At 42.7% G+C, this 19,246-nt stretch overlaps 1 protein-coding gene across 5 annotated transcripts in view; it reads right to left on the bottom strand.

The window, feature by feature from the left end:
• The window catches only part of INPP1 (inositol polyphosphate-1-phosphatase), a 174,094-nt gene that overhangs the window by 41,903 nt on the left and 112,945 nt on the right, over positions 1-19,246 (bottom strand). For all 5 annotated transcript variants that reach the window (XM_072120965.1, XM_072120962.1, XM_072120966.1 and 2 more), the window contains one exon: positions 14,318-14,492. In XM_072120965.1, coding sequence (XP_071977066.1) covers positions 14,318-14,492 — 175 coding nt within the window. The remainder of the gene's footprint in view (positions 1-14,317; positions 14,493-19,246) is intronic.

The following is a 19,246-nucleotide window of genomic DNA, read 5'->3' as shown; positions in this document are numbered from 1 at the left end:
GATAAAAACTAATATAGAGGAATATAGATAGTCATTTGTTTTTGCATTGCCATCTTTTCGGAGACGTAACTTTAATAGTTTTTGGTTAGAGCTAGTTTAGGGCTTATTTTTTACGTGTTGAGATGTTCTTTTCAGTGGTACCATTTTGGCGCACATAACTTTGATCACTTTTTAGAACATTTTTGTGTAGAGATTTTATGAAAAATGTACATTTTTGGCGTATTTTTACGGGTTTTGTTTTTACGGCGTTCACCGAGCGGGTCCAAAAATGTTTCTGAGTTATTGTATGGATTGTTACGGACACGGCGATACCAAATATGTGGTTTTTTTTGGCGATTTTGTGTTTTTTTCACTTTATTGCATGTGTATAGGGAATATTTGTGTTTAGGGGACTTTAACTTTATTTAATTAATTCTTTTTATTAAAAAATGATTATATGTAGTGATTTTAACATTTTTTATTAACTTTTACAGGTTAGCTTGCACAAGTGATCCACTGATCACTTGTTCAAGCTCTTCTTCACATTACACAGTGAGTGCATGCTCAGTGTGTTACAGCCGGGTCCTGCCAGAAGGCACGGACCCGGCCCACAGAAGAGGATCGCGCAGCCCCGGGCACCGGCAGTCCCGGGGCTGCGATCGGAGCAGCGGACCCCCCGGTAAGCGCCGCGGGGGGGGGGGTCCGATTCTTCTCAAATGCCCCTAGCGTGTCAGGGGTTAACACCCGCGATCGGAGAAATCTCCGATCGCGGGTGTTAGAGGCACCCACAGCTTCTGGCGCGGGCTCCGTTCTGGAGCCGGAGCCAGAAGCATGACGTACTATTACTGCATTTTGCGGGAACGCACCTCCCGCCATGCAGTAATAGTACGTCAAATGTCGGGAAGGGGTTAAAGCGTGTAAAAACAGTGCACTCTTTGATGTTATAGTGGGATCTTGGCCCTCAGCTCAGTCCTTTTGAGCTGGCACAGACGTTACCTTGTCAGGCTGCGTTCCTGCTTCGCTTATTTGGTGAAGTTGGCCTCTGTAATGCACATGGAATTGAAGAGTGGCGGCTGTCATGTGCGTGTCATACTAAAACACAGCATTGTATAAAGACCAAACCACAATCCCTATGCATATTTAAAGTGTAACCATCATTCTGAGCAAAAACAACATAATTCTGCTCCAGGTATCCCTGGGAATCATTCCTCAAATTATTTTACATCTCGGACCTCATTTAGTACCTTTTTTGGGCCATAGCAACCATGGATATAATCCATGATTATGAACAGGTATATAAACAAAATGGAGGAGGTCATGTGATCATTATTGACCAATACAAAGTGCAAAGTTCAAGCAATGTGCAAAGTTCAAACAATCATTATGCTCATAAAATGTACTAAGATACAAATATCAAATAGATCCATCATTAGATTAAAGTGCATGTGCATGTGTCTCAACATGGTTTATGTATACATATATAATTTTAGCATATATCGTGATCATCCATTGATGTGTGTGAACACTGACATAATAAAAGTGAAAAAAATCCTAAAACATCCATAGCTAACAAGCCATAAACAAAGTCCCCATTGTCTCACCACCTTATATTAAAAGAAGAGCTAGTGATAGCTGTATACACCATCGCACTGAATTGAAACGCATGGTGAAACGCACACCGGGAGTGGCGACCGCAAGTGTGCAGATCGGCACATTGTAAGTCTATGGGCAGAATGACTGTAAGCTGATGTCAATAGACAAAAAAAAAATATTTATATTTATATATATATATATATATATATATATATATATATATATATATATATATATATATATATATATATATATATATATATATATATATATATAGAGAGAGAGAGAGAGAGAGAGAGAGAGAGAGAGAGGATCGCATCGCTGGAACCATGATCAAGTAAATATATGCATGATGACAATATGTATGTTAATAGTCACACTGCAGTATGGACCAGACGGTCCGGGCAATAAACTATAGAGGAAAAGCACCATGGCAACCTGTGTATCGGCAAGATATACATATTAGCCACATAGAAACGCATAATGACCGCAAGTGAACCACAATTATTGCGAATAGTTCCTAATAAGGCTAGAGGTGTGCCAGTTAATGTCTAACCCCTTCCCATGGGAAAAAACAAAGAATGGCAGATTAACCTCCGTTTCAGTGGTAATGACCACAGCGGTAGAAAAACATTGGGTGCTGACCCCATAAGGTATAACATATAAAATATGATAAGACGTGACTGCAGATATGAAATACAGAAGAACTTGATGCCAACCCTCTTTACAAAAAAAATCTATTTTTTACAGAAAAAATGTCAATATCACAAATAATAATTCTAAATCACTACAGAGACGAGGAAGATATATGTTCAAATTGCTTGAGATATGTGACTGCATAATCTGACATTATAAAAATGTAAAAAAACAACAATCATATAATTCATCATTCCACCTACATCAGTGTATCAGGTTAGCAAGAGGAAGTCATCCACATCATCAGCGCACCTTCGTTATTCATAAAATCTTTTTATTGTTATTTCCATATACAAGAACAATAAAAAAGATTTTATGAATAACGAAGATGCGCTGATGATGTGGATGACTTCCTCTTGCTAACCTGATACATCCAAGACTACGGAATAGACCGGTGGACGCTGTTTCCTCGTGGCTTCTCCCTTCCACAAGCAGCTCTTCTCAATTTTTCTGTACTACGGGCTATGCTATCAAGACACACCTAAGGTGAGCACCCCTACCTTCTCCTCTATTCGATAGATCTTAAACGCTACATTTGAGTCTTTGCGCCCTGTCTTCTTCCACCCCTTGATTCAGTCCATCTCCGATCACCTACATCAGTGGACACAGTGTACATCGCTACATTAGATTGGAGAGGAGAAGCATCAGACTAAACTCAATCTTTAGTCAACATTTAAGCCATGTGGTTTAAGTGTGTTTAATACATAAATCAATTTTAATTCCATGCGTTTCAGAATACGCTCACGGTCCCCACCCCTGCGTAGTGGTGGTATATGATCTATTATGCGAAAATGCTTTTCAGTGTGTTCAGCCTCAAGAAAATGTTTGGAAACTGGCAAATCCTTACGTCGATACCGAATTGTGTATCTATGTTGTGTGAGCCACACCTTAAATTCTAGTGTGGTCCCACATAGAGAAAGCCACAAGGGCAAGACAGTACATAAATGACATACCTGCTATTGCAGGTTAGATAATATTTGATATATCTTTGATCTGTACTTTCAACAGATGAATTGCAATCTTGTGTTGTAAAGAATGATATTCACACAATACTCTGTTGTTGAGATATGGTGCACCATACCTCAACAACAGAGTATTGTGTGAATATCATTCTGTACCTACCACAGGGCTAAACTCTGTTGGGGAACTATACAGGACATTTTTTACAACACAAAGTTGCAATTCATATGTTGAAAGTGGAGATTGCACACTACGACATTTTTTCAAAAAGTAAAAAAAACGTGTTATGACACTGCTTACAGGAACGTTATACTACAAGTGTGAATACATTATCCAGAGTGCAAAACACTATCAGTGCAATAAGTGAAGAACATAGTTTATTTTATTTTAAAAGAAATGCTATGTGACTTTTAAAAACGCTATGAATTTTTCATGGTTGGAATGTGAACATTTACCTACAACGGAATAAGATCTCATAAGACTGCATATTCCTTTTTATTGTTGATTGGGCAATTAATTTATCATCTGTATGTAGCTACATATACTGGTTTTGTTTATGTTTTTTATGATTTGTATTAAAGATAAAGTATTTTAGACATATCTTTCCTCATATTGTATATAGGTTCAATAGGATGTGTTGAATGCTGGAGCTTTGGATACTTTTTGGAAAGTTTCCTAATCACTCTCGCTATGGAGTCACTACTGTCATTGTATGTCGATACAAACGGAATGCGCGCCATAGACTTCTGTTCCCTCTTTGGTTTTAACAAGTCAATCCTTTGCTTGTCCATGGCTTTATGTCTGTTCAGGTTAACTACATTAATCGGATAACCTCTGTTCAAAATTTTTTTTGTCGTGTCTGTCATATTATGCTCTAATTTCAAAGGGTCACTGGTGACACGTTTCACCCCTTAAGGACGCAGGGTTTTTTCCCTCATTTCTCGCTCTCCACCTTCAAAAATCCATTAGTTTTTCATTTTTCTGTGTACAGAGCTGTGTGTGTAACAAATTTTACTTTCCCGTGATGTTGTTTATTATTTCATGCCGTGTACTGGGAAGCAGGAAAATTTTTTTATTTTTTTTGTATAGAGGGTTGGCATCAAGTTCTTTTGTATTTCATATCTGCAGTCACTTATATATTTGTTATTTCTTATGGGGTCAGCACCCAATGTTTTGCTACCGCTGTGGTCATTACCACTGAGACAGATTAATCTGCCATTCTTTGTTTTTTCCCCAGGGAAGGGGTTAGACATTAACTGGCACACATCCAGCCTTATTGGGCACTATTCGCAATAATTGTGGTTCACTTGCGGTCATTATGCGTTTCTATGTGGTTTCTAAGTTTATTGCCTGGACCGTCTGGTCCATACTGCAGTGTGACTACTAACATACATATTGTCATCACGCATATATTTACTTGCTCATGGTTCCAGCGATGTGATCCTCTCTCTATATATATATATACAAGAAAGCGGGCAGCACTCCAATTGGTGATAAAAAAGTGTAGATTCTTTATTCCATATTCAGCAACAAAACAGCGATGTTTCGGCTCCAAGGAGCCTTTTTCAAGCTTGAAAAAGGCTCCTTGGAGCCGAAACGTCGCTGTTTTGTTGCTGAATATGGAATAAAGAATCTACACTTTTTTATCACCAATTGGAGTGCTGCCCGCTTTCTTGTATATATCGCTGAGGGACCCCAGGCCGAGTCCCAGGACACCTGCACCCATCATATCTTATGGTCTGTGCCGCTTGGACTTTCTTTTTCTCTCTCTCTCTCTATATATATATATATATATATATATATATATATATATATATATACACACTCACCGGCCACTTTATTAGGTACACCTGTCCAACTGCTCGTTAACAATTAATTTCTAATCAGCCAATCACATGGCGGCAACTCAGTGCATTTAGGCATGTAGACATGGTCAAGACAATCTCCTGCAGTTCAAACCGAGCATCAGTATGGGGAAGAAAGGTGATTTGAGTGCCTTTGAACGTGGCATGGTTGTTGGTGCCAGAAGGACTGGTCTGAGTATTTCAGAAACTGCTGATCTACTGGGATATTCACGCACAACTATCTCTAGGGTTTACAGAGAATGGTCCGAAAAAGAAAAAACATCCAGTGAGCGGCAGTGTGGGCGGAAATGCCTTGTTGATGCCAGAGGTCACAGGAGAATGGGCAGACTGGTTCGAGCTGATAGAAAGGCAACAGTGACTCAAATCGCCACCCGTTACAACCAAGGTAGGCAGAAGAGCATCTCTGAACGCACAGTACGTCGAACTTTGAGGCAGATGGGCTACAGCAGCAGAAGACCACACCGGGTGCCGCTCCTTTCAGCTAAGAACAGGAAACTGAGGCTACAATTTGCACAAGCTCATCGAAATTGGACAGTAGAAGATTGGAAAAACGTTGCCTGGTCTGATAAGTCTCGATTTCTGCTGCGACATTCGGATGGTAGGGTCAGAATTTGGCGTCAACAACATGAAAGCATGGATCCATCCTGCCTTGTATCAACGGTTCAGGCTGGTGGTGGTGGTGTCATGGTGTGGGGAATATTTTCTTGGCACTCTTTGGGCCCCTTGGTACCAATTGAGCATTGTTGCAACGCCACAGCCTACCTGAGTATTGTTGCTGACCATGTCCATCCCTTTATGACCACAATGTACCCAACATCTGATGGCTACTTTCAGCAGGATAATTCGCCATGTCATAAAGCTGGAATCATCTCAGACTGGTTTCTTGAACATGACAATGAGTTCACTGTACTCAAATGGCCTCCACAGTCACCAGATCTCAATCCAATAGAGCATCTTTGGGATGTGGTGGAACAGGAGATTCGCATCATGGATGTGCAACCGACAAATCCGCGGCAACTGTGTGATGCCATCATGCCATCACTTTTATTATGTCAGTGTTACACACATCAATGGATGATCACGATGTATGCTAAAAATATATATGTATACTGTGGGAGATTTGGCCCAGTAGAGACCGTGGTAGCGGGGTGCTGTGATGCAGTTCAAGACAGTGACACCAAGGTTTAGTCCAAACAGGTCTCGCCTGCGTTTATTGTAGCAACAAAATAAAACAGCCTTTACATTCAGGCATTAAAATAAACTAAACAAAACAAAAAATCCTACCCGTCAGGGTGCTAACTATACAGGTGTTCACTAACTCTATACAACACCACTATACAAAATCACTTGGCTGCTCCAGGCACAGAGGTCAAGGCTGTGTGCTCTCCAGCCTCATTCCAGAGAGAGACAACACTCTCAGCTCTGCTGAGCGGTTTTAAAAAAAAAAACTGATTGGGCTGCTCCCATCACCTGTGTCCAAGGTGCTGGACACCCAACCTCAGCACTAAGGCCTTGCATAATAGCAAAACCTAGGGGAAACATACCGCCCATCCACAGTTAACCCGTTCAGTGTCTCACATACCCTCCCCCTCTGTTTGACCCTGTGGGGGCGAACACTTTTGGCCATCAGACAGTGGGTACGAGACAGGGCATCGGCATTCCCATGCAGCTTTCCTGCTCGATGTTCTACTGTGAACCGTGAAATTTTGTAACATTAGGAACCACCTTGTGACCCTGGCGTTCCTCTCTTTGGCCTGACTCATCCAGGTGAGGGGAGAGTGATCGGTCACTAGTGTAAACTGTCGCCCTATCAAGTAATACTTCAGGGATTCCAGAGCCCATTTTATCGCCAAGCACTCCCTCTCAACTATACTGTAGTTCTTCTCAGGAGGTGTGAGCTTGCGGCTCAGGAATGTCACGGGATGTTCCTCACCCTCCACTACTTGGGACAGGACAGCCCCTAAGCCCACGTCCGAAGCGTCAGTCTGCACAATAAAGGTCTTGGTGAAGTCAGGGGTGATCAGTACCGGTCCCTCGCACAAAACCGTCTTAAGTCGCTGAAACGCCCCCTCAGCCTCTTCACTCCACTTTACCATCACCGCCCTGCTACCCTTGGTCAGGTCAGTCAGGGGTGCCGCTATGGTAGCAAAATCGGGGATAAATCGGCGATAATAGCCCACTATGCCTAGGAAAGCCCTCACTTGCTTCTTGCTCATAGGTCGTGGCCACTGCTGGATCGCCTCTACTTTATTTACTTGGGGTTTGATGACACCTCGCCCAATACGGTACCCCAGGTAACGGGCCTCTTCCAGACCCAGTGCACATTTTTTGGGGTTCGCTGTCAACCCTGCTGCCCTCAGGGAGTCTACCACTGCTTGCACCTTGGCCAGGTGACTCTCCCAATCGTTACTATAAACTATGATGTCATCCACATTTCGGAGCACAAACTCCTTTGCTTCCTGAATCTGGGCCCCGGAGAGGGACTCCGAGATCCGTACTTCAGGCACCTTGGCATCGGGTACACCTACCTCCGGTGTCCCCTTCTTGGGGACAGACGCTTTTTCTACTCCCACGGCCATCAGGGACTCGCTTTCCCTCCATGGCTTTAGGAGGTTCACGTGGTATATCTGTTCGGGTTTCCTCCTCCCCGGCTGAGATACCTTGTAGGTTACCTCCCCTACTTTCTCCATGACCTCATATGGTCCTTGCCATTTTGCCAAGAACTTGCTCTCAACGGTGGGCACCAGAACTAGCACTCTGTCGCCTGGGTTAAAGGTCCTGAGTCTGGCTGACCTATTGTAGACCCTAGACTGGGCCTCTTGTGCCCTTGTCATGTGCTCCTTTACAAGGGGCATTACCGCCGCTATGCGGTCCTGCATAAGGGAGACGTGTTCTATCACACTACGGTGGGGGGTCCTCTCCTGTTCCCAGGTCTCCTTGGCTATATCCAAAAGCCCACGTGGGGAACGGCCATATAACAGCTCAAAGGGTGAGAAACCCGTGGAGGACTGGGGAACTTCACGCATGGCAAACATCAAATAGGGCAACAAACAATCCCAGTCCTTCCCATCCTTGCTGACCACCCTCTTTAGCATCCCCTTCAAGGTCTTATTAAACCTCTCGACTAGGCCATCTGTCTGAGGATGATACACAGAGGTGTGGAGCTGTTTAACCTGCAGTAACTTACACATCTCCTTCATTACCCTAGACATGAATGGGGTACCCTGGTCAGTCAAGATTTCCTTGGGGAGGCCTGTGCGTGAGAATACCTGGAACAGCTCCCTAGCAATATTTTTGGAGGAGGTGTTCCTTAATGGAATTGCCTCGGGATACCACGTAGCGTAGTCCAGGATAACCAGGATGTATTGGTGCCCCCTTGAGGATTTGACTATGGGGCCAACCAGATCCATTGCAATCTGTTCAAATGGCACCTCTATGATTGGTAGCGGGACCAAAGGACTCCTGAAGTGGGACACCGGGGCAGTAAGTTGACACTCAGGGCAGGAGCTACAATACCGGTTTACCTCCTCCCACACCCCGGGCCAGAAAAATCTCTGCAGGATCCTCTCCCGGGTCTTCTCAGCACCTAAGTGCCCTCCCAGCACATGTTTGTGTGCCAACTCTAGCACCAGCCTACGGTGAGATTGGGGTACTACAAGTTGCTCAACCTCCTCACCCCGTATCTGGTCGACCCTGTACAACAGCTCCCCAACAATCACCATTCGGGGGTATATTTTGTCAGCCCCTGGTATTTGGAGTACCCCATTTATCACCTTAACATTCTCCCGTGCTTTAAACAAGGTAGCTGTGTAGCTGTGCAGCCCCAAAATTCTCACGGGAAACCTCAAGGTCCGGCATGTCGGCCACCTCCTCGTGGCCCTCGACCTCACCAGCTAGGACCTCTAGGGGAGAGAATTCATCACATGGGGTCACCCCTACTGCTGGTGTGGGTACATCGGCCTCAAAGGGTTCAGGGGCCAAGGCCGGACATAACTGACGTCCATTATCTGCAACAGCACCTGAGGTGGGTCTTCGTCTACAGAGGTCCCAAAACACCGGTAAGTCTCTGCCGATAATAACCTCATGAAACAGGGTCCCCACCACCCCCACTTCATGGGTAATAGTACCACAAGGGGTATGTAGGTTGATGACAGCAGTGGGATATTCACGAGTGTCCCCATGTATACACAACACTCCCACTTTCCGCCCGCTGTACAGTCCAGGATCAACCAAAGTTCCCCGCACCAGGGTGACCAGACTCCCCGAGTCTAGCAAGGCTTCCACTGTGTGACCACCGATTGTGACCATGCACACTTGGGGTTCTGCATCCGTGACTGACTCGGCCACCAGAACCGGCCGGGCAAACAGTGACACTCGCCGGGTCTGGTTGCAGTCCATTGGCTCCACTGACAGTGGACAGTTGGCAGCAAAATGGCCCATTTCATGGCACCGCCAGCACTGGATACGGCCATGACCTCTGTCACGAGCCTCACTGGGTTTCTGGGTATCCACGCCCCCCAATGAACCCCCTCCCAACCTGACATGTCTCCCATTTTCCGCAGTAGCAGTCTTACCAGCTGGTTTGGTGACCCTGTCACTGGCACTGCTTCGTGTGGGAGAGGTAAGTAGAAGGTCCTCTGTAGCCCGATACCTCTCTACTAGGGACACGAGCTCCTCAGCTTTTGTGGGACCGGCCTGTCCAACCCACCGCTGGAGCCGAGAGGGCAGAGAACGGGTGAACTTGTCGAGGACCACTCTCTCTACCATCTGTGCTGGGGTGCAGTCCTCTGGTTGTAGCCACTTCTGGACAAGATGGATCAGGTCATGCATTTGGGAGCGTGGGGGTAATTTTTCTGAGTAAGCCCACTGGTGGACCCGGCTGGAGCGAACTTGAACGGTGACCCCAAGACGAGCCAGAATCTCCGCCTTTAGCTGGGGGTACTTACGGGCCTCCGCTTCACTCAGGTCGTAGTAAGCCTTCTGCCACTCGCCGGTCAGGAACGGTGCCAGGACATCTGCCCACTGCTCAGCCGGTAACTCCTCTCGCTCAGCTACTCGCTCGAACACAGTGAGATACGCCTCCACGTCGTCGGTCGTCGCCATTTTTTGTAAGGCCTTTTGTACTGCAGCCTGTGCGGAACGCTGGACAACTGGGTACCCTTGCAGACCAGTATGGGACCCCTCAGTAGTCGTCGCTTGTGGTGCTGCCATAACGCCAGAAAACTTTTCCATCATCAGCTGGAACATGGCTCGGGACTCTTCCTGCTGTTGCTGGAGCATGGCTTGCTGCAGCTGCCGTCAGCCCGGGACTCTTCCTGCTGCTGGCGGAACCTCTCCTCCTGTTGCTGAAACATGGCTTGCTGCAGCTGTCGATTAGCCTGGGACTCCTCCTGCTGCTGGCGGGACCTCTCCTCCTGCTGCTGGAGCATGGCTTTAATAAAGTCCTCCATCTTGGCTTTATCCTGCACTTTGCCTGCTGCTTTCACCCAGGCCATGCAACGTTGCAGGATGTAGCGAGCCTTTCAGGTGTGTGTCTTTTGAACTGCCCGCATCCTCCACCATATGTGGGAGATTTGGCCCAGTAGAGACCGTGGTAGCGGGGTGCTGTGATGCAGTTCAAGACAGTGACACCAAGGTTTAGTCCAAACAGGTCTCGCCTGCGTTTATTGTAGCAGCAAAATAAAACAGCCTTTACATTCAGGCATTAAATAAACAAAAAATCCTACCCGTCAGGGTGCTAACTATACAGGTGTTCACTAACTCACCACTATACAAAATCACTTGGCTGCTCCAGGCACAGAGGTCAAGGCTGCGTGCTCTCCAGCCTCCTTCCAGAGAGAGACAACACTCTCAGCTCTGCTGAGCGGTTTAAAAAAAACAGATTGGGCTGCTCCCATCACCTGTGTCCAAGGTGCTGGACACCCAACCTCAGCACTAAGGCCTTGCATAATAGCAAAACCTAGGGGAAACATACCGCCCATCCACAGTTAACCCCTTCAGTGTACATATACCATGTTGAGACCCATGCACTTTAATCTAATGATACATCTATTTGATATTTGTATCTTAGTACATTTTATGAGCATAATGATTGTTTGAACTTTGCACATTGCTTGAATTTTGCACTTTGTATTGGTCAATAATGATCACATAACCTCCTCCATTTTGTTTATATATCTGTACATAATCATGGATATTCATCTTGAGAAAGGCTCACTATTTGGAGCTGAAACGTTGTTCTTTCAAATGGAATAAATCCACTAAGGTATTATTCACAACAATCTGGTGTGCTGCCTTTTTTCCTTTGTCGATAGATAGATAGAAAAAGTTTCTTTAGCGGCACTGCAAAAAAATACAAAAGTGAGAGATGGGTGCACGCTACCACAAGACAGCCACGTCCTTCCACGCATAGAAAAACAAAAATGAACTTCATTTTTGTTTTTCCATAGATAGATAGATAGATATGGGATAAATAGATAGACTTGATATAGATAGGATATACATAGATAGATGGGAGATATTAGATAGATGATAGATATGAATAGATACACAGATAGATATGATATAGATATATCTATCTATCTATCTAGATAGATAATAGATAGTTAGATATGAGAGATAAATTGATAGCTATGGTGTCAGCAGCGCGCCCTTGTGACGAGGTCACAGGAGGCAGGTCCCGCCCCTCTATATTGCTGATTGTAGTTTTATGAGAGCTGGAAACCATGGTTGCTATGGTCAAAAAAAGGTAACATTGCTCTTTCACATAGAATAAATACACTAAGGTATTTTTCACTACAATCTGGTGTGCTGACTTTTTTCCTTTGTCTCTGTAACTGAAGGACCTGATGCCCTGCCCTCTTAGGCGTGCACCACTTTTTATTTTTGTTTACCCACTGAGTGTTATCATAGTGCTGTGCTTGGATCTTTTCTTACTCTATCTATCTATCTACTTGTAGAAAGTTCAAGCAGCACACAAACGAAGGTGCAGGTGGGTGCAAGCTCGCTGAGACCAGGCTCCAGGTCCTTCAAATGTAATACACGAGAATCAAGCAGCACTCCAGGGCTTCAATGGTTAGGTGAAGAAAGTGAAAATGCTTTATTCCATGTTCAGAAGTACAACAAGGTACAGCTCCAAGGAGCCTAACCAAGGAGCCTAACCATTGAAGCCCTGGAGTGCTGCTTGATTCTCGTGTATTATCTATCTATCTATTTATCTATCTATCTCATATCTATCTGTGTATAACCTATCTATCTATGTACCTACCTAAGTAAAACTTCAGCATAGCACATGAGGGGACAGCTTGAAGACTTGGAGAGTGTCTCCTGCCATTTCCTGCTGTGGAGTGTGAGGTGATGGGGGGAGAGGGGGCTGCAGTTTCTGTCTGTGTGGATTATTTGTTTATACACAAGTGGAGGGAAAGTGGAGGGAGAGATGAGAGTTTAGGTGTTTGGTTACTACATTAGTTAGTGTTCCTGTCAGCACATGACTACTGGAGCACTGAGTTATGAGGTGAACAGCCGATTGCAGGGAGAGAAATTGGGGCGTGTCACTAGGTCCATAGTCTGCAGTGAAGACGGAATGTGCCTAGCAACAGCTATCTGAGCAGTCACTGACATCTAGGGGAAGTCTGCAGAATACAAGAGAAAGGAGCAAGATTCGAGTAACTCATCCAATTGCAAAAGGGCTTAAAATTACCTACCCTACAACATATAAAAAGTTTTATGAAATGACGGTTACACTTTAAGCATGGCACAATGCTACATCCTACAGGCTCTCTGCAGTCAGGAAATACCTGTTTTTTTCATGTGATTCATCATGATTCGATTTGGGTCAAACTGAATTTTAACAAATTCACCCATCTCTAATGAACAGAACTAAAATACAAATATTTTTGTAGATCTACCTTCTCTTTATCCCAAGAAGCCACATTTTCTCAGATTCACTGTATTTGGAGGTATTTTGTCAGAAAAATAAAAGATGGCTTTTATTTCTTAAAAAATAGTGGACAGGGCTGTGTTTTACTAACAGACATAAAATATTTCTCTTATTGCTCCAATTATTGCTGCCATAGGTGAATATTTGAACATGTGACAGTTATTTCATATCACCCCAATTATTGCATAGTATGACTGCAAAATGTCTTTCAGCTATAATACAGGAGCAATATATCTACACAGAGGAAACGTGAATTATATTTCTATCACAGCACCTGTGCATTAGCAGCTAGTAGTACTGCTAGCTAGTTGTTCACTTGTTTCAGACCTAGTTCAATTCAGTCTTATTCAGTCTGTTTGTTAGAATGGCTGAACTGTAAACTGTAAACCTTATGTCTCAGCCTCTATATTCTATAACTATTTAGCTACTGCTTACAATCAAGACTAAAACCCTAGGACCCCATTTTTTTGCCAGAAAATCATCAGGGGTCTTTAGGATTAGGCAAACTATTCTAGGGTAATGCAAACATAGGTCTGTGCGGTGTGCACGCCCAGTGTGGTGTATTACATGTATACAATATTTTTATGTGTTTTAATACATTTTAAAAATATTGTTTTCATCGCTACCACTTTTGTATGTCCCTTTGAACACCTTTTATTAAATTTATGATATGTTATAGAATGGTGAAAAAGTGGCTTTTCGGACGCTATTTTCCATTATGGGTTTAACACCGGGAATAACTTATATTTTGATAGAACTCTTTTTTTTACCATTTATCAGTCCCCTAGGGTACTTTAACCCTAGATTGACTGACTGATCCTACCATACTAGATTATGGCAATATATAGGGATTTTACTGATTATTTATTACAATGTGCCACTTGCTAGCACCACTGTGCAGCAAACACACACCTTGAAAGGAGAGGGCTCAGCCCATGGGAGGGGTTAAAGAAGAGAATCTCCCCTTTAATATTCCATCAGGACTGTGTTTCTGTGTGTCACCAAGCCTGAGATTGTATAAGTAGGGAATGAAGAGCTGTACATAAAAAAACAAACATTTTAATGCATTTTTAATAGTGGATACCCATTTGTTGGCACCTAGAAATATTGTGATTCTCCTCTTTAATATAAACCATGTTCTAGGTGCCAACTTTCAAAAGAAATATCAGTTTGAATATGGCCGCTGACATGACGTTTGTACACGTGCTATCTCTACAGGGTATGTTTAATTAGGACATATATGGCTGTCTAGTAGCTATGAAGGGTTAAATTATGTTTTCCTCACCTGAGTGTTACAGGATCTTTAACTGCAAAAGGTTGATTAATCACACCCATAATTGGATGTCCAGTGTCCAAGAGAAAAACCCCTATAAGTACAGTTACACATTGAAGACCTTTTGGATAAATCCCTTTTACTGGTTTAATATCTTCTGATCCTTTAATGTATTGGTAGGTAGAGTCTGAAAATGGAAATAAAATAAAACTGTTAACATTCACAAAGAGTAAGGCTTGATCAACTCAAAACCACCGTAGGGGTAAACAGGCTAATAAGGCTATTTTCACAGATAATACAAATTGAACTAGCTAAAATACTTTAGCTAGTTTAAACTAGCATGCAGCTATCAAGAGTTGTATGAATCACCTCAAAGTGGTTTTATCAACTGAAAGCTAGTGTTGTAAAACAGATAAATTATGAGAAGTTTAAGCCTCCCTAGCTTAAAGTAAAGAAATATCCACTATAAACTAATAATGTAAAATATGGAACAACTCCAAAAAGGGCTAAGAATCAGATGGAGCACGATGGATCTCGGCAACAATCCCTCAATTACCGACTCACAAACACATAGACAAAAAGAATTTATGTCAACATAAAAATCTAAAATCCCCTGCTCAGTATATCAATGGATAAATCAGAAAATTGTCCAGAAAAACTTCACCAGTAATCCAGGGCGCGTATAGCAAATCCACAGTTCTTTAGGTGTATGCCCTAGAAGAAGCCTTAATAGGCAAAACTCGAGTTGGATAGAGCCCTCATAGAGGATGATTGCTATGTTTTAAAACATATCCAGTTAATTTTGAGAGTGGCACAGATATATGAAAACCGGTACAATCTGCCTCATTGCAGTATGCCTCCCTAATGTGCACTTTGCGGCACATTATAAAACCCCTTAAGGACCAGGCCCTTTCTTGTTTTGGCGTCCTTATTTTTCACCTTCAAAAATCTATAACCTTTTTTATTTTTCCATGTAAAGAGCTGTGTATGGGCTTGTTTTCCACATAAACACAAATCTTGCTGTGTTCACTAGCTTCTCTTGCATTCTCTAGTTTCTGGTTTCTGATCTTTTGCCTGACTCTTTACTACTCTATTTAGATTCTGATATGGTTATTGTTATTCCCCGCTGTTTTGCTGACTTGGATTGTATACCTTGCCATATTGTGTTGTTTGTCTGTACTGTTACGTGTTCACACCTTACCCAGGGTGGGAATGTTGCCCAGTTATTGGCCTCCGTTTAGGGGGGATCCAGTAAGTAGGTACAGATTGCGGGTCTCAGTGCCAGGGCTCACTGTCCTTGTTTGTGTCCTGCCATTACAGATACCTTTTTTTCCCCGGGTTTTGTTTCTCTAGGAACTTCTGCCGAGTGGGTTCAATTTTTGGTGTTGTACAGTTTATAGAGTTAAAAAGGGGTTTCCCCCTTCTAATCTGATGTATTTAACCTTTGCTAGTAGAGTAGATTTGTACCGTGTTAACCATCATAGTATATAATAATATATAAGGCTGGAAGGAGACGCAAGTCCATCAAGTCCAACCTTCAAGAATTAAATAAATGTTTTATCCCCATAACCCGTGACATTTTTTCTCTCCAGAAAGTCATCCAGGCCTCTCTTGAACATGTACATAGAGTCCGCCATAACAACCTCCTGCGGCAGAGAGTTCCATAGTCTCACTGCTCTTACAGTAAAGAACCTTTTTTATTTTTACACGTAAAGAGCTGTGTGACGGCTTGTTTTCTGCGTAACAAATTGCACTTCATAGTGATGGTATTACATATTCCATGCCATGTACTCGGAAGCGGGAAAAAAATTCCAAATGCAATGAAAAAGGTGAAAAAACGCATTTGCGCCATTTTCTTGTGGGCTTGGATATTACGTCTTTCACTAAGCGCCCCAAATGACATGTCTAATTTATTCTTTGGGTCGGTATGATTAAGGGGATACCAAATTTGTATAGGTTTTATAATGTTTTCATACATTTACAAAAATTAAAACCTCCTGTACAAAAATATTTTTTTTGATTTTGCCAACTTCTGGCGCTAATAACTTTTTTATACTTTGGTGTACAGAGCTGCGGGTGGTGTCATTTTTTGCAAAATTTGATAGTATTTTCAATTATATCATTTTTAGGACTGTACAACCTTTTGATCACTTTTTATAGATTTTTTTAGATTTTTCAAAATGGCAAAAAAGTGTCATTTTCGACTTTGGGCACTATTTTCCGTTACGGGGTTAAACGCATTGAAAAACCGTTATCATATTTTGATAGATCGGGCATTTTTGGACGCGTCGATACCTGATTTTTACTGTTTATTTATATTTATGTCAGTTCTAGGAAAAGGGGGGTGATTTGAAATTTTAGGTTTTTTTATTATAATTTTTTTTTTTTTAACTTTTTTTTATTTTTATTTATACTATTTTTCAGACTCCCTAGGGTACTTTAACCCTAGGTTGTCTGATCGATCCTATCATATACTGCCATACTACAGTATGGCAGTATATGGGGATTTTCTTCCTCATTCATTACAATGTGCTATCAGCACATTGTAATGAAGGGGTTAAAACGAAATAGCCTCGGGTCTTCGGAAGACCCGAGGCTACCATGGAGACGGATCGCCGCCCCCCCGATGGGCGCCGCTATCTGTTTGAGGCTGCCGGCAGCTTTGCCGGCAGCCCACGCTGTGTAAACACCTGCGATCGGCGCTAGCACCGATCGCGGATGTTACCGGTAAGCCTTTGCTGTAATATGCAGCAAAGACTTACCGGCTATGGAGAGGGCTCGGCCCGTGAGCCCTCTCCATGCAGCGCGACGCGACCACCGCCGTGAATGCACGGCGGGCGGTCGCAAACCGGTTAACTAAGAAGCAAAATCATGGTCAATGTCTGACTGGGTCCTCATTCAGCTTAGACAAATTATCACAAAAAAGGCCTAGAAATGGCCTCACTTAGACCCATTGGTCAAAAGAAGAATACGTATTAAAACAACTATCTTTATTCGTATATATATTAAGAAGAATTGGTATAGGCACACTGGGTGTGATTTACACTCAATTTGTGACCCAATTGAAAGGCGGGCTAAATGAATTAACATTGTACTGTAGCAACTCAAAGTCACATGACAAGGAAGTGCGTCTCTGTGACAAACTGAAACAGCTAAACAAGAGTATTGCATACAAAAGGTTCAAGATGGAGTAAATGGGGGAGATTTATGATGTGGCAGTGTATTACAGGAGCCCCACCTCGTGTGGCCTCCTGATGTATTTAGCGTCTGGCTGTGCCCTTTCTATGCCACTTGGCATGGAGATGGCATCACATGGAAAATAATGGCAGTTTGTGAGTAATTGTAATTATTTCATGTCTTCTATACCAGTTTCTGTTCTCCAGTGAGTTCTGCAACCCTCTTGATTCCTTTAGTTGCTCAAATGTGCACAATTGATTTAAAGTTGCCATCCACCCTGTGCCTATTGACAAAACATCTCAGCAATTCCTGAGTTCTCAATTCAGACCTTTGCCATTTCTTCAGCTCCAATAACTTTCTCAAAAATCATTACACAGGTAAAACCTCATCAAGGAAAGAAGGAATTTTAATAATTTCATATCCTGATGACTGACTTATTATAGCAAACTCTGCATACACTCTATCCCACGGGGACTGAACAGTTCAGGTTCTGGAACATCTAGGGTGGATAATTAACCAATGGAAATTGGATCTTTCCCGAAGTATGAAGAAGAGATTCCTGGGGTGATTCTGGATTCCCATTTTCAGACAACATTTCTACTCAGAGACAAAAAGGAAGCTCTTGTACTCCTAATTTCAAAAGAAAAGAGAGATTGCTGGGATGTTTGATTTATTGCATTACCTGTGTACCATGGTTTCTTCAGAGATGGCCTTTAGACTTTTGGGAGAAAAACCCTGAATCATCTAGATATCAAGAGAATTATTCCATCAGAGTTAAAATGCTTTGGATTGGTTGGCAAAGGAACAAAACTTGGTGCAAGGAGTAATATGGAATCCATCTCCTCCTCTATCTGGATGGGGATGAGCATTACCAGACAAAATTTCTGCACAAAATTCTGCAAAATTTCTCTTGATATCTTGGTCTCCATGGATGAAAAGACAATCCTTGAGAGAACCGACAGCAGCATTGGAAGCCCTAAAAAGACTGTTTATCCGACATAAAGAATGTCATAATTTTGTCCATAATTTTGTTACTTTCATTGACAAAGAGGTAGGATCTAGACTCCTTAACAGCATTCTTCTTACAGAGATCAGAAAATTAAATGGCCAATTATTCCCACAGATAAACTCTGGATCCACACAAATGGTTCTGGAACAAAGGAGTATTCCATCCTCTGATTCAAATATGGTGATCTGTTTGCTACAAAGTAAAAATCCCAAATAGAGGAATTCTTCTCTCGATCCCCAAGAGCCAATACGTCAAAACTGGATACTCTCAGCCAAATATGGGATATGAACATGGACTTGGCCTATGCCTTTCTGCCATTGCCCCTAATACCAAGGCCAAAAGGTTCAATTAAAAAGGACCAGAGTAATCTTAAAACTATGCCACAAACCTACGTAATTGTATGTTGCCATGCGGCAAGAGGTGTAGGAAGGGTTCATAGGCATATTGCACCAAACACTCAGATTTAACACATGCATTTGGTTTTGGTCAAAGTTCACGGCATATGGAATTTTTTTTTTTACCTCTTCACAGTACATGGCATGGAAAATTAAATAAGGCCAATAGGATGAACAATTTTCTCACAGAAAACAAGTCCTTGTAAAGCTCTGTACAAAGAAAAAAGTTATGAATTTTTAAAGAATGGGGTCTCTAAACACTGCACCTTATGTCACCCCAAAATGAAATTTCCCATTTTGATAACACCTATAGATCATATATCTGAAACCATGGCAAATAGACTTTAGACACTTTGAAGG

This window comes from Engystomops pustulosus, chromosome 8, assembly GCF_040894005.1.
Source record: "Engystomops pustulosus chromosome 8, aEngPut4.maternal, whole genome shotgun sequence".
NCBI lineage: Eukaryota > Metazoa > Chordata > Amphibia > Anura > Leptodactylidae > Engystomops > Engystomops pustulosus.
This window is presented reverse-complemented; position numbering and strand designations above follow the sequence as displayed.